This window comes from Armigeres subalbatus, chromosome 1 (assembly GCF_024139115.2).
Source record: "Armigeres subalbatus isolate Guangzhou_Male chromosome 1, GZ_Asu_2, whole genome shotgun sequence".
Classification (NCBI taxonomy): Eukaryota; Metazoa; Arthropoda; class Insecta; order Diptera; family Culicidae; genus Armigeres; species Armigeres subalbatus.
The window spans coordinates 82,601,598-82,618,005 of NC_085139.1; the positions used below are offsets into that span (position 1 = coordinate 82,601,598).

At 40.0% G+C, this 16,408-nt stretch overlaps 1 protein-coding gene across 1 annotated transcript in view; it reads left to right on the forward strand.

Annotated features, from left to right (window-relative positions):
- Positions 1–10,738, forward strand: part of LOC134227608 (homeotic protein empty spiracles-like) — a 137,244-nt gene extending 126,506 nt beyond the window's left edge. Inside the window, exon 3 of the mRNA XM_062709204.1 lies at positions 9,605–10,738. Within this exon, the coding sequence (XP_062565188.1) occupies positions 9,605–9,907 (303 nt within the window). The 3' untranslated portion in view covers positions 9,908–10,738. The remainder of the gene's footprint in view (positions 1–9,604) is intronic.
- Positions 10,739–16,408: the final 5,670 nt, after the last annotated feature.

Below are 16,408 nucleotides of genomic sequence, written 5' to 3' on the forward strand. Positions count from 1 at the left end.
GGCCAATGTCGATGCTCTCAGCCGACAAGGAAATCGTGAGTTTGGGTAGCACGTTGAACTGGATGTCTCCTTCGAATGTGGAAATGGTTAGTATCCGAGGGATGACTGTCATCAGCACAGCGTTTTTGGAAATGGCTGCAGAGTTTCCAATGCCTTGTAAAGCCAAGAAATCAGTATGCACCTCTAGATTGAGCTTCAAAACAAAACCTTTCGATTACAAAGCAATATTTTGAGCATGAGTAAAGCAATGTTCGTACGAGTTTAGAACTGCCAAACGATCCCTGACTCGTACAATGGCGGTTGATCACTAGACTTGATATTTGGATGATTGTGCAAGGGAGTGTGTTTTGATTGGAGAAGGGCCGTTTGACCGAATACCGTTCGGCCGAATGCCTTTTGGCCGGAGGCCGTTATTTGCCGAATAGGACATTTGGCCGAGTAGGACATTTGGCCGAATAGGACATTTGGTCAAATAGGATATTTGGCCGAATAGGATATTTGGCCGAATAGGATATTTGGTCGAATAGGACATTTGGCCGAATAGGACATTTGGCCCAATAGTACTTTGGCCGAACAGGACATTTGGCTGAATAGGACATTTGGCAGAAAAGGACATTTGGCCGTATATGACATTTAGCCGAATAGGATAAGATGATATTAGCATTTCCATATCATTGTAAATCGTTTAACTTCACGTAGAAGTAACACACACGAAATCTTTAATTTAGTAACAAATTGAAATTTATTTGGATGAAACAATGATTTCAGAACTGCGATTTAAACACGTCCACTACGATAGGCGTTTGAATACGAACTCTATTCATAACTGTAGTACAGGCCATGATGAAGCAAAAGCAGTTTTGTTCTCGTCATTGAATCTGAGATTGAAGCACTAGAGTGGGCGCTTTTTACCGATGGCTAAAATGAGTACACAGTGCCGATTCAACCGGTCTTTTTTAGGTTTTCGTTTACAAAAGGACTTTCCTCCAGGTTCCGTTCGGGGCGCACTGCCAGTGCCTTTTCTGGTGATTTGGTATTTTTTTGCGATCATTAGCCTAGACCGTGGCTTGGACTGTCTGGCCTAAATATTAAATTAAAAATGGAATTAAAAGCACAATCGCCATTCCAAAAACCAGGGTCAGAATCAATTAGGCCCATTTGAAAAAACTTCCTATATTTGGCCGACATGGGACATTTGGCGAATAGGACATTTGAAAAATGAGCTATAAGGTGTGAAAAGTGAGTAGTGCGAAGTGGGACGTCTCACTACTCACTTTTCACTTCTAATTTTCACAGTAAAAGGTGAGAAATGAGGAGTGAGACGTCTCTATGTCTATTGTGCTAACTATTTAATTTTTGATATTCACTTGGGGGGTCTTCGTGTCGTGTGTGAAAAGGAGCTTCTTTGTGCTGTACCAATCGTTTTATGTTTGAACGCAATATTGAAATCAACCTCCATAGTAACGACAACCTGTGATTTTAAAAAGTGATAGAAAAATGAGTCGAATCGAACGGAGCTTTTTTGTTACATCATATATGCTGTAACATTTTCATACTGTGTGCTAGATGACCGGCTGATAGATAATTTAGGCACAATACGTTTATCTTCACAGCATCGTACCGATCGGATGTCTAGTATTTGTTAAAGAATTTTACTTTCGAATTCATGATCATTTTGCAAAAAAAGTCATTAGGTCGAATAGATCATTTGGCAAAAAATGCCGTTTGGCCGAAATGGTTGTTTGGCAGAAAAGACATTTTCGGGCCAGAAAGCTCTTTCTGCCAAACGACCATTTCTACCAAACGGCATTTGATCTATTCGGTCAAATGATATTTTCGGCCAATCGGTCATTTCGGTCAAACGATTATTTCGGCCTAACGGGTATTTTTTGACCAAATGCACTGTTAGGGCAAACAACTTTTTCAACCAAATTTCCAGATCAGCCGAGTGTCTCATTCGGCTGTATGTCGCTTTCGGTCAAACTACATATCTCGGGTACTTATTCAAAAGGACGTATGTGATTTTGTAAACAAAGATTCAAACGTCGATTTGTCCAATCTTATGGCACTCCCACGCAAACCAACACCCACAAACAGGTAGCCGAAGGCTTCCTCTACCTGTGTGTGGTGATGATTTGCGTGGGAGTGCTATCAGATTCGTCAAATCGACGTTTGAATCTTTGTTTACAAAATCACATACGTCCTTTTGAATAAGTACCCGAGATATACGGTTAAGCCATTTTCGACCTTGTAACCGTTTCGGGCAAACTTTCATTTCGACCAAATGAACAAATGGAATTCGACTAAATGACTTTCAGGTTAACCTAACGCGCGGCAAAGTGTCTTCCGTACGAGTAACTTTTCACCGAATGGCTTTCGACCGAACGACCATTCTGTTCAAATACCAGAAGGTCAAAAGGTGTTTAACCGAATATGTCACTTGGCCGTACAAACCCATCTTGCAGAAGATGTCATTCAGGCAAAATGTACATACGGCCAAATATGTGGTTTAGCCGAACTGGTCATTTGACCAAAAACGCGTTTGGCCAAATAGGTCTCTTGACCGAAAAAACATTTAAAGAAACAATCCTTTGGTTTGTTTTTTTTTAATAAATGGTCATTTGGCCGAAAAGGTCGGTGGCAGAAAGACCAATTGGCCAAAAATGTCGTTTGAGCAAACGGATGAACATTTATGACTATACAGTAATGAACCGATTTTGTCACCCCAACAAAATTTGGAGGGTTTAGTCGTTCTTTTTATCAACGTAAATAAAACCGAAAACAACAAGGATTGTTATTCAATAACTTTCACCGCCTGCGGTTCATTATGAATCACTTCTGAGTGCTATTCAGGGTTTTTGTAAGCCTTTTCAACTAACGGGTACCGTTGACGAATTTTGAATTTCCAAGACGTAAACGACATTGGTCAAATAAATAAAAAAATATTAAAATAAAAGTTTTTCCGATGTTATCCCATTTCCTATTTTATCACACCAAACTTCTCCAGGGGGTGACAAAAAACGGGATATTACTGCCTTTTCCGTTCAGCAAATTTCACTTGGCAAATTACACTTTCTATCAAACGACCATTTCAACCACACGGAATATTCGGCCTGAAGACTTTTTCGGCCAAACGTTTTTTTTTTTTTTTTTTGACTGATTTATTTAAGGCTCATTTGTTTTGTACAAAACTCCACGGAGCCGATAAACTTATTGAATAACAAAGTTATTAAATCTGTATTACATTTTTCGCGCTTTTTTGCGAGCCGCATACTTTTCTTGTTCTAGCAGATCCTGCACTGTCCTCTTCAGTTGTTCCTCAACATATTATGGCATCATTATTTTTTTTCTCTGTATCATTCAGAATACCCTTGCATTCATACCACAGCTGGTCATTTTTATTCTTGAATACGATTTTCGTTGGATCCTGTTCTTCCTCCGTTTCCGTAGACTGCTGCATCTCCTCATCCAAAACTGCAATAACTCGATAACTTCCTCTTCGACACATTCTCCCTCTTTCCTGGATTCCGCTTACTACTCCAGAATAAGTGGATGACGATCTCTTGGGCTTCTCTTGATTCCATTCACTTCGCAGTTGACATGCATCTTTGCGAAGCCCTTCCTTCCGACACTCGAAACACTTGTTCTTCAAGTCCTCGTAGAAAATCCTGCCTCTATGATTCGCGATTTCCAGTGACGACGGTATTTCATGTTTCACATCTATGAAGACGCCACGTACACCCGTGTACAAATGATCGAGTCCCAAATCCACTGGAAATTTTTCGCGAACTGAACACTCTACTGTACCGTATTGTCCAAGCAACAAAGATACATCTTCATCGGGTATTTCTGGTGGAAGGTCAAACACCCGGACATATCGAATGTTGCTGCCCGCAACAATCATCCGAACTTCCACAGCCCTTCCACTCGAATACCGAAACTTTTGCGGTTCGCGATTCTTCCTAAGTGCATCCTGCATGGCTTCCGAAGAGGTGAACTTCACGAATAAAGATCGGTCCTCAGTAGTTTTGTATACAGTTTCCATACGATTAACATCGGTGGCTAACTGTTTCACAAAACCGGCAATCTCAACCCATGTTGGACGGGGAGCGGACAGCGGAAAACGGAATTGCACCGTATTCACTAGCGTCATGAGATTGTTTTTATTTTGCATTATCGCTCACCGCAAGGCACAACGAACGAACGACCGTATTGATCCACACACAAAAGGCAAAAAAAACCTGTGTTCGGTACATACAGTACCTATTATCACGTGAAGACAACCTTTTTGTCCGTCCGATTGCAACGACGGCAAAATGCAAACTGTCCGGCCAAACGTTATGTTAGCGCAAACAGTTTTTTGGCCATTTTATCAGTTCGATTGTATTTCGGCTCAACAAAGTTCATTCGGCTTAAATTGTTATCGGGTCAAATAGCTTTCCGCCCAATTATTTTCGACCGTGAAGGGTAGTCATCCTTCGCCTTCTTCTTCTTCTTATTGGCATTACATTCCCACACTGGGACAGTGCCGCCTCGCAGATTAGTGTTCATCAAGCACTTCCACTGATATTAACTGCGAGGTTTCTAAGCCAAGTTACCATTTTTTTTGCATTCGTATATCATGAGGCTAGCACGATGATACTTTTATGCCCAGGGAAGTCGAGACAATTTCCAAACCGAATATTGTCTAGACCGGCGCCGGGAATCGAACCCAGCAACCCTCAGCATGGTCTTGCTTTGTAGCCGCGCGTCTTGCCACACGACTAAGGAGGTTTGAATTATTTCCCTTGGAATTTTCGGAAAATTTTGTATGGATAATTTAAAGTCTTTCCCATAGTAATCAAAAATAAATATCTTTGAAATTATTCTTTCGAGATACCGAACAATTTTCTCTGAAAAATATTATGATATTATCAGGGGCGTCTCGTGAACTTTTGGTACACCTGTTCTACCGGCCTGCTAAAAAATATACATCAAGCTGAGGTTTCGAATGAAAGTTGTGTATTTGATCTAATATTATAACCTTTTCTTGTACAACGTAACCAAACATTAGAAAAAAAAAAACAATTTAAACAGAAAGGATTTATAAAACAATAAACAGCTTCTTAATCTCCCTACTAAATTAATCTCTTTTGTTCTAAAAATGTTTCAAATTAAGATGCACTTAAAATTTAAAACTCTCCCAAGTCGTCCGAAATCTAACTTGGTAACAGTTGACGATAACTGGATATTGCTCAGAATAGAGATCTTTTAAATCGGCTCTTTCCACCATTCGGGTGCGCAGGACCCATCGCCCCTAGCATTCAAAAACTCTCACATATTTTGTTGTTATGGAGGAAATGTAATTAAACATTATTAGTATCATCATTTGATGCGACCCCAGATTGAGTCCACTGAAATGTTTTAGAGTTATTTAGTTTTTCAAATTTAGTGAAAACTATGCCTTTTTTCTATGTTGATTGATTTTGATTATTTTGAAAAAAAAAAAAAACATTATTAAATAATTCAATTTTATAATATTTTATAATAATCAAATTTTGATTATTATTATTATTATTATTATTATAATCTTTATTAAAGAGGTTTTTAGCCCAAGGCTAGTTCACCCCCGATAAATTTTGATGTCTTTTTAAAAAACTCAAACATTAATTTAATATTGTTCTTGATGCTGAATTGTTTATGATGCATAATCATCAGGAGAAAAAAAAACAAACCGTTCCCAATCATCGAAGTATGAACGAAAGCGTGTGCGGTCGCAGCGCACCTTTCGGCAAAGCACAGCCCGACACTCCGACCGAGTCTAACCGAAGATACGTCGCGTCGTTGGTTGTTCTCGCAGCGCGTCGAACGGGTTGGACTCCTGCGCACACAGCACGCACAACATTCATCTAAACGTGCCTGCGTTGCATGCGAAAGAGGATGATGTGAGGAAACAAAGAAAGCTGGCAACGCTCACGCTGGTTCTATGCGCGCGGAGAACGAGTGAGCATACCAAGGAGAAAATTATTTCAAAACTTTCGTCATGACGCAGGCTTTAAATTTTACTTCTGCCAGCGCTGCTGTTGGTTCTTTATGAATCGTACGACTGGCAAAAGCTTTCTATGTGCTGTAGTGTGCTGTTATTCGTCGGAGAATTACATATTTAGCTGATCATGTCTGAGTTGATCTGTCTACGCAATATTTTGTTTCGTTAGATATTAATCCATTATTGGAAACATTACGTGAAACTTTGTTTAAAAAATTCACAGAGTAATTATTTGCCCTAATAAATAATTGCAAAGAAATTATTTTTTTTTTTTTTTTTTTTAAACTTTATTAGTGTGTTTTTTTAATTATAAACTAAGTTCAACACAGAAAGAAATTAATTGTAAGGACATTAACTTTCCTACTTCTGAACTAAAAATGGTTACCTGTTCCATGAACAGGTAGAACATATGGACGAGTCGCCTCTGGATATTATAATACTTATGCTTCTACTGTTCAAAAAAGACTGCGTATACAACTTTTTTAATTATTTCAGAATTATTCTGTACTTTGCTGCAAACGGTATCCTAATAATTATCTGTCATATATTTCTCATAATAGATGTCCTTTCCCCTTGAATAAATGTATGCTCTCTCCCGTTTCCAACAATTACCTCGTTATAAATCTCATGAATAAATTCGTTACGAAAATTGATACGCTTTTTATTAACTGTCACCGGTATAACCGCTGCCGAACAAAGCAGAACAGCGTTCTCCCTTTCCAGCGTCTAGGGTCGAGATTTAGGGCCATCACTTCATGAACCACCCCTCTTCAATTTGTGCTCGAGTTCTAGTAGCGAACGAAAAAAAAGCAGTTCCAACACCGCACCCCTAGTGAAACATATAATCCTTATTACTCGTCGCAAAACGCTTTCCACCATCATCGAATATTTGCTCGACAAAGTGCCAACACTTTATTTTCCCTCTCCCCGGCAGCCTAGGCTGGCTGTCGTTAGTTGGAACACCGCACAACATGGTGTAACGATTTATATTTTGTCGCATATTTTACTGCCTTTTTTCGCTCAAGTGGTTGTGCTACGTGATGGAACTCGATTTAGGAAAATTGCAGTATGTTGAGAATCGGGACGACACATTCATCGATGGAAGTGTAGGCAACTTTCGGATTTTGATTTACTTGTACAGTTAAGCTCGTTGCTAAAAAATATGGCAACACAGGTAGAAGGACTTCGTAAAGGATCGTACCGCGCATGCACGGCAAATTTCCCTTCTGTTTATGCAAAATCTCCCTGCCCGATCTAGGCAAACGGCTAAACGAGCGCCGAGAACGCCACTCGACTGTTCCGCAGTCAGGAACCAGTAATAAAAATATTACGCCACACAATTTTCCATTATTTGATTTAGCACCCGTTCGCGGAGCTCAATCTGCCAATCTTTGCAAGCAAATTAGCTTTTTCGCCGGGTGCTTTCCGGGCAAACCGCACTGCCACAGCACTGAGGCATAGGATGTACGTGATGGTTGCTATAAAAGCGCCAAAGAGACATGGCCATCTTTATTAAAGTATGAATTTTGGTGATTTCATCACTTATAATATATTAGATTGTAAAAGGTTTGTTCAGCATGGTTGTTTGAATTACCTGAAAAATTACTTTAAATAAAATACTGATTTTGCTTTATTAATAAGATCAATACCCGAAATAAAGTAATACATATTTTCATTTTTCAATCTGGTATCTACGTCTTTAACTCTTTATGGTACTGTTTTCTCTTGAATTGCGTATTCGTTCGACTTGGCCTCTCAACTTTAAATAATCCGTTAGAAATATTTATTTTTCACTAAATAGATAAAAATAGATAAAAATAAATAAAATTGAAATAAAGATCCTTTTCATTAGTTCATTACCAATTTTGAATCATCGTGAAATGATTTCTAACTCATATGATCTTATTTTTAAATGTCTCCATTTATAACTGCAAAGTACTTTCATTGTATAAACCAGCGGTTCTCAACCTGGGGTACATGTACCCCTGGGGGTACCTTCGCCGGGCCCAGGGGGTACCTCGGACAGAAATGCTTAATTGCGGATACCTCCATTCAAGAAGTCCGGAAACTTCCTTTCAAGAGGCCCGGAAGCCTTCTTTCACAAAGCTGGGAATCTTCCTTTCAAGAAGCTCGGATGCCTCCTTTTAAAAGGTTCGGAAGCCGCCTTTCAGGAGGCTCGGAAACCTCCTTTCAGGAGGCTCGGAAGCCTCCTTTCAGGAGGCTCGGAAGCCTCCTTTCAGGAGGCTCGGAAGCCTCCTTCCAGGAAGCTCGGAAGCCTCCTTTCAAGAGGCTCGGAAGCCTACTTTCAAGAGGCTCGGAAGCCTACTTTCAAGAGGCTCGGAAGCCTTCTTTCAAGAGGCTCGGAAGCCTCCTTTCAAGAGGCTCGGAAGCCTCCTTTCAAGAGGCTCGGAAGCCTCCTTTCAAGAGGCCCGGAAGCCTCCTTTCAAGAGGCCCAGAAGCCTCCTTTCAAGAGGCCCGAAGCCTCCTTTCAAGAGGCCCAAGCCTCCTTTCAAGAGGCCCGGAAGCCTTCTTTCAAGAGGCCCGGAAGCCTCCTTTCAAGAGGCCCGGAAGCCTCCTTTCAAGAGGCCCGGAAGCCTCCTTTCAAGAGGCCCAAGCCTCCTTTCAAGAGGCCCGGAAGCCTCCTTTCAAGGCCGGAAGCCTCCTTTCAAGAGGCCCGGAAGCCTCCTTTCAAGAGGCCCGGAAGCCTCCTTTCAAGGCCGGAAGCCTCCTTTCAAGAGGCCAGAAGCCTCCTTTCAAGAGGCCCGGAAGCCTCCTTTCAAGAGGCCAGAAGCCTCCTTTCAAGAGGCCAGGAAGCCTCCTTTCAAGAGGCCCAGAAGCCTCCTTTCAAGAGGCCCGAAGCCTCCTTTCAAGAGGCCCGGAAGCCTCCTTTCAAGAGGCCCGGAAGCCTCCTTTCAAGAGGCCCGGAAGCCTCCTTTCAAGAGGCCCGGAAGCCTCCTTTCAAGAGGCCCGGAAGCCTCCTTTCAAGAGGCCCGGAAGCCTCCTTTCAAGAGGCCCGGAAGCCTCCTTTCAAGAGGCCCGGAAGCCTCCTTTCAAGAGGCCCGGAAGCCTCCTTTCAAGAGGCCCGGAAGCCTCCTTTCAAGAGGCCCGGAAGCCTCCTTTCAAGAGGCCCGGAAGCCTCCTTTCAAGAGGCCCGGAAGCCTCCTTTCAAGAGGCCCGGAAGCCTCCTTTCAAGAGACCCGGAAGCCAGTTTTATGGAGAGTCATATATACTGTTGATTTTCAGTTCCATTTTTCAAATGGTCGGGGTTCAGCCAAAACACACCAAACGCCAATGAAAAATTATCCATTTTCTTACATAAGCTTTCCTGTAGTAGATCCAATTGAATACAAATCTTATTGGATATCCTTCCACCCTATAACTGAGGATATCCAACAACAAATGTACGAATGAAAGTCGGTCAAAAAGGCGCATGGCGCGGTTTCGCTGAACCCTGACCCCGATCTTATGAGTTACATTTATTTTCATTTACAGCAAAAAATAGGGGGTACCTCAATAAATTTCAAGAAAAAGATGGAGAACCGCTGCTATAATCGATCACTTCTTCCATCTCATCACCAGGTCAAGGTGTGGTTCCAAAACCGTCGAACGAAGCACAAACGGATGCAGCAGGAAGAGGATGTCAAATCGGGTGACGGTAACGGCAGTGCTGGCAATTGTAATCGGTCGTCGAGTCCCGGTGCCGCCTACGACGATGACGAGGATGACGAGGAGCTAATCGATATGGAAATGGACGATTGTCCCAGTGACGAGGAACAGGAGCTTATGCAGCAGCAACAGCAACAGCAACATCACCACCATCAGCAGCAACAACATCATCAGTTTTCACTGCATTCTCATCTGGCGCAGCAGCACCGGACATGAGATTCGGTTCGAGAACGGTTGCTTCGGATGATCGTTCTTGAGTAACGGGGGTTAGAGATTCAGGTACATGTCACACAGATCAATAGTTCCTAACATAAGGCTTGGGAAGGAAGGGCATTGAAGAACTTACTGGTGCCAAACCGTGTGAACGACAGTTGCAATGTTTTATGAGGCATGAATTCGGGGTCACAATCGTTTTAACTGTGAAAATTCGGATTTGGGCTCAGGCTGAGTTGACGTCATTAAAATTTGTGTATTGAGTCCGAACTATTGGAAGTTTTTCAGGGTAGCAGATACGGGCCTCGCAAAACACTTGTTAATTGGGAAGAAGTGACTGGGAAAACGGAGTGCCAAACTATGCGGTTGATCAAACAGTGCACTGCACTGAAATTAGACTTCAAACTAAACCAGAAAGAAACCGTAGATTATTTATTATTTATTTGTCAACCAGAGTCGCATTCGTTAACGCAACACAAGGACATTGAATAGGCAAGGAAAATAGTTTCTGTAAATAGTTCACTGTACATACCAGTTAGTAGCCGGTGTGCGAATAATTAAGCTATCCTTAAAAGATCATGTCGAATACAATAACCAGGAATCAATTAAATAAATTGAATAGCAAGTGAATAATTGGTCGATAATTGGTTTTGCGTAGTAAATGGAGGTTGATTTATGCTACTGAATGTCAGTACGAAGGCAGACTGTCAATTATAGTAGCAAACTGTTTCCAGTGAGATATTTTGAAACGGCGCTGATGTCTTTAGGAGACGGTTTAGTCATGGGGAGTTTTTGGTTAGTATCGTAAAATTTAATGAAATTAAACTCATAAATATTGTGAAAAGCAATGAAACTCCTGCTTGGTCCTATTTTATTAAAGAAAGAAATGCCTTTTAATTTGGGGGATCAGTTATGTTGCAATATAGAATATCACGACCACAAACGAGTATACTTTCAATCAGTTGAACTGAATTGTAACAGCGTACAATTTTTAATTTTTCATCTTTGCTGTGTGTGGTAATTGTGGAGCAAATTTCGTCACTAAAAGCAAAACATTGAAAATATTCTCACAGCCAAGGTTCAATCCAATCACATACGCACTAATTGATAGCGATTGATAATTATCACTAAATTATTACCATCAGCTAGCCAATCAAACTTAAGCTCCGTACCCTCAATTTGTGGTCCACAGACTGCGAAGCAAAACGGCAGCTAATCCACGTAACCAGTCGCAGCGCCAGATAATTTAGGTAATTCTGTTCTAATCGTAGATAAACATCTATAATCGAAACATGCAGGCACCAACTCATTTCCACACTTTTGGCCGTTGGTTCTCTCGCGTTCGATCTCAATCTTCACTGGTCCAACGATTTTCTCATCATTCCAATCCGAGTGCGCGAGAGCAAGGTCGCCAGCGTCTGCAGCCGGCAGACATCCGACGGCGACGGGCGATGTGCCGGGACACGAAACTATCGATATAAATCAAAAACGAAATAATTATAGGGCTCCACAAGATTTGGGATATTCAACGGTGGACGTGGTTGCTCCCAGTCCGGAACGATTAGAGTCGATCTCGGTGTTTCGCTCTCTGGCCGGCCCAATCTGCGCCATTCAGGTCGAAAAATATCCGGCGCCTAGATTTGGAGGCATCGTTAACTGGTTGTTTAGCGCGATTCAACGATGAAGGTCAAGCGCCGCAGTGGTCTGAAATATTTTATTTCAATTTTAAGCATTGGTTCATCGATGGGAATTATTAAGGGTAGGAATGTTAGTAAGAGATGATTGTTATTAGTTAATGGGCAAGTGCATTCTAGTAACATATTCCATATCAAAAGATTCGTTTTGGAGTTGCACAAAAAATACAATTTCTGCCATTTTAAAATACTGTTTTTTCGACAGAAACCACTGTGCTCGCGAGTCGGTCGAAAATTTTCGGTCTCACTTTATGCTTGAAGAAAACCCCGACCAAGAAACGGGTGAGAACACGCGAGATTAGGGGCAGCAGCCCAGCCAGTCGGCACCAGTCCCACCGCAGCAGTGTGTAGAGTAGAGAGAGTCATTCAGCCAATATAAACAGCAAATTACACTTAATGACGTCTAATTTGAAATGTTTAATGTTAATCTTCGTAGCTAATTGAACGGGTTATTATTAAATTTCCTAATCCTTTATTATAATTAGATTTATCAAAGATCGAAAATTATACGGCACCGAAACAGCAACAGCACCTAGTCATTGCAGTAATTCCAAGTGTCCGGCAAATTTTCGATCCGAATGAAGATCGAGACAAAATGTAGCGTTGGGCTCAGCTTCAGCTGCAGATCGAAGTATGATTGACGAAAAGGTGTTGTTGGTTCCCAGCAGCCAAGAGGAGCCGTGTATCTGTTGTGATGACCGGAAACGTTTTGGAGGAAAAAAAGAACTCATTCAGCACATAACTGGTTCATTCATGAAACGAGGTGATCGCATTATGGGAAATTGCACGTTTTGGGAATGATATGGCAACTTTAGAGAAGTTATTAATCGTTCTAGTTCGAACATGAGTGGTGAGAAACGACGATAGCTGAGGGGTAACGTTCTAGGCTCCCACTTAGTTGATTCAGTATTCGTACCATGAGGCGGAAGGATGGTGATTGTTTATCGGCGTCCGAAGCCTGTGTTCCACGTAAGAAGTGGACATTTCGGAATAGATTTGTTTGGCTACGATAGTTGCATGAATTCGAGAATAAATATGGTTTTTGCATATATTTGCAAAAATGCTTCTTGTGATGCGATTTTCGTACCGAGATGTGATTTCATTCATATGTGGAATCAAAATAAATAGGGTTATATCACGTATAGGTAGCAGTCCATAGAGCATCGGTCAAGAAAACACGAACGAACTAATTTTAATTATATTAATATTTGCAATATTTGTTTATATATTATTATATATTTATATATTATTGGTATATTTGCAATATTTGTTTATCATTTCGAATTGAATTTTGAAGTATAACACAAAGTAATCAAAGACAATCGTAGTTAGGGTGACCATATGAAATTTTTCCAAAGGAGGACAATTCACCAGAATTAAGCGAAAAAGGAGGACATTTGGTTGAAAAAGGAGGACATTAAAAAATATCCATCGATTTTAATTTTTTATATGATTAAGAATATTATATTTGTTAGATTTTTGCACTCTAAAGTCTGTTGGAAGAAGTTTTTGTAAATCGAGGCAAATACAACACACACAACACTTCTATTTTATTAACATAACAGATTACTTTATTAAGTCCAGATGGAACGTTTTCGACTATCATTATAGTCTACATAAAGCACTTTCTAATTATAAACTACCAGCAACATCTTTTTAATAGAAAGATTTTAGCTTCAACTAATTTTAAAATCAGTTGCGAACAAATGTTGAATATTATTATGCTGGCATTTTCAGCGATATTCCACATAATTCTAACAAGTCAGGGTTCAGCCAAACTGCACCAATCGGCTTTTCGAATGACATGTGATATTTTGTTCGTACAAGGACAACGGAAATAGTTTCATATCAATTTAAGCATACATTTGCAGTAGGACATCCTCAGTTATGGGGTTGAGGTATATTCGATGCGATTTGCGATCAATTATATCTGCTAAACGAAAATTTGAGCAGAAAAATCGGTAATTTTTCGATGGCGCTTGGTGTGATTTGGCTGAACCCCGACCAACTATCATTCGTAATTCTGAATAGTTTATTGCCAAAATAGACAACTGACCGAACAGTAGGTTCTATAAGGACCAAGTACAAGATACTTAGTTGACCAGCGGGTTTTTTTTTCTTAAATGACATTGCGAATCACAATTTAAGGCATGTGAATTAGAATGATGCCGTTAACTGCATGATCACAAAGTTCTCGATTGAACAAATTCTAAACTGTTTAGATTTAGACTAAAGAATCTCAAAACTGTTCAGATTAGTTTTAGGTATTTCTATTCCATTCTAGGCAGGGTAAGGTGGCTGCTCTTTGCCTCATATATTCAAGAAGCATACCGTGCAATGCATTCAAAAGGCAATTTGATAGGTGTTTACTAGTAGAAAATTTTGTGAAGCATTTTTTTTTTCCTAAACCATTTCTCACAATTCCAATGCATCTGATATTTTTACCCCTGTATTACTGTAACTCACGATACACCAACATCAGTCGAACCCTCTACATCATTATTACATTATTTTATTCCAAAACTTAAAGGAACATATTTTAGAATTGAAAACAGAAACGCAAATGTGTCCAATGTTTTGTTACAGAATAGACTTCTGTTGTATTATTGTTTGTTAAACTAGATTTTTTTCAGCAATAGTTATGCATGCTACTGTTTTTTTTTTCATAATTTCCAAAAAGGAGGGCATTCTAGCGCAAAAGGAGGACACCTGGTTTTTTAATGAAAAAGGAGGACATGTCCTCCTTTAGGATACCATATGGTCACCCTAATCGTAGTAAGCACAGTTAGAGGAAGGACGCATTTTTTCCCTGCGTCAAAATTAAGAAGAAAAAAATCCAAAGGTTTAAAATTATATTCATATCAAATACCGCAAAGGTGAACTTCCATGCATACGATGGACCATCCCGAAAAAAAACATCATAGCTGAGAATCATTTTCGCACAAAGGCGCAAATTTACCTTCCCATATGTACCGCTGAAAAAGGATTTTGGCCAATATTTTGCGAGACGGAAAAATGATTCATTGCTGCGAATTAATAATACTGTTCGAATCTTTTGGTATCGCATCAAAAACTAAAGCTCCAAATGCCCTCTCTCCGATGTCAAGTTCCTCGTTGTCAGACTTCGCTAATATTTCCAAAGCAGGATTATTTTTAACTTATTTTACATTCCTTTACATTGTATTTCTGTCGTACTTACTACAACCGTTTTTGCACCTTCTCTAGCCACAAATCAGAAGCACTCCGGCAAAAAAAAGTTGAATCCGTTTTGAAACGTTTCTGGCGAAGAATCAATACCACCTTGCAGAATCAGACATCGGACTCCTTTGCACCCCGCACCAAGTCCACACAAGTTTACTGGAATGTTCAGTAACAGTATCCTGTACCTCGTCATGATCAAAATTTCTATTCGTTTTGGTGCGCACTACAGACACATGATAGAAACGATGTGATTCAAACTCACAATCAACTTGCATGTGTGTTGTGGCGATTGTCAACGATTTCCTGAAGTCCTTGAAGCTGATAATGCCTTTATTATACACTAGTTCTGTCTTTCAACAGCTCCAGAACGGAAATTTGGTGAGCCAATTCCAATATATATATCATTCATTTACATTAAAAACTATATGAAAATAACGTAAAAAATATTAAATAACCATCAGGGCACCCGATTGAAGCGATTATAAATGATGTGAACTTGACATATGCCCAGCCAGTATACAACGAAAAACTGGACACGATGAAAGCTCTTCCTGGATGTGATGTTTGCCAATGGGCCACATGTACTGTATATTCTGAAACCCTTCGCGGGCCGCAGGAAAAGGCTTCGAGGGCCGCATGCGGCTCTTTGGGGATCACTGGACTGGGGTCTTTCTAGTTATAAAGTAATATCCAGTTTTATCATCCCCCAGATGAATTTTGGGGTGATAAAATAAATAATGTGACAAAATCGAATATTTTCGATTTTTTATTTAATATTACAAATATGAATTAATTTATGACTTGGAAAGGCAAGATGCTTGAGCAGCTCTCGTTATTTCGCATCGGAAAGGCTTATAAAATCCTTGACAGGTACATAAATGATTCATAATAAGCCACTGGCGATGAAGTATATTTTATGAGAATCATAGTTGATTGCTGTATTATTTACGAAAATAAAAAGAATGATTTTTTGGGTGACAAAATCGGGTCGAAAACGTGATAAGATCCGGGGTAGACAACACTGTACCAGTGTTGTACAAATCAACTATATTTAGCCTGCGCCTTATTTCCCAATCGGGAAACAAACTCGAATTGAAGCTTAAAGCGATAGCTAAAAAATCAAGTCCTATAGTCCCAGAATTGCCAGTTTGATTTCGTAGTTACTGTTACAATCAGAAAAGGATAAAATCAGTTTCAAAACAAACATTGTTTTGTTCTCCATTCTAGAGAATTTTAGCCCAAGGCTGGTTCACCTTTGACCAACAAAGTTAGGTGTGTTTGAGAGTTGGTATTATAGCTCTTGATGAGAAAAGCGAAATAGATAGGTTTAAAAACAACTCTACTTAAAGGAGAAAGATTTCTATTTAGTGTTCATGAATTCCACCATTCTTTTATTAATAAAACAAAACAATAGTTGTAGATAATAAACTTCCACCAACTGTTTTACATGGTTTCGATTGTATTACACTCAACCCTCTTTTCACGGCACTTGGATTTTTAAATATTATTGATATCCATAAATGAACCATAATAAAAGCCACTCTTGGAATTGCTTCAGTTCTTCAACATTTCCCATCAACAATTGTTGCATTCCAGGTCATTTCCTAGG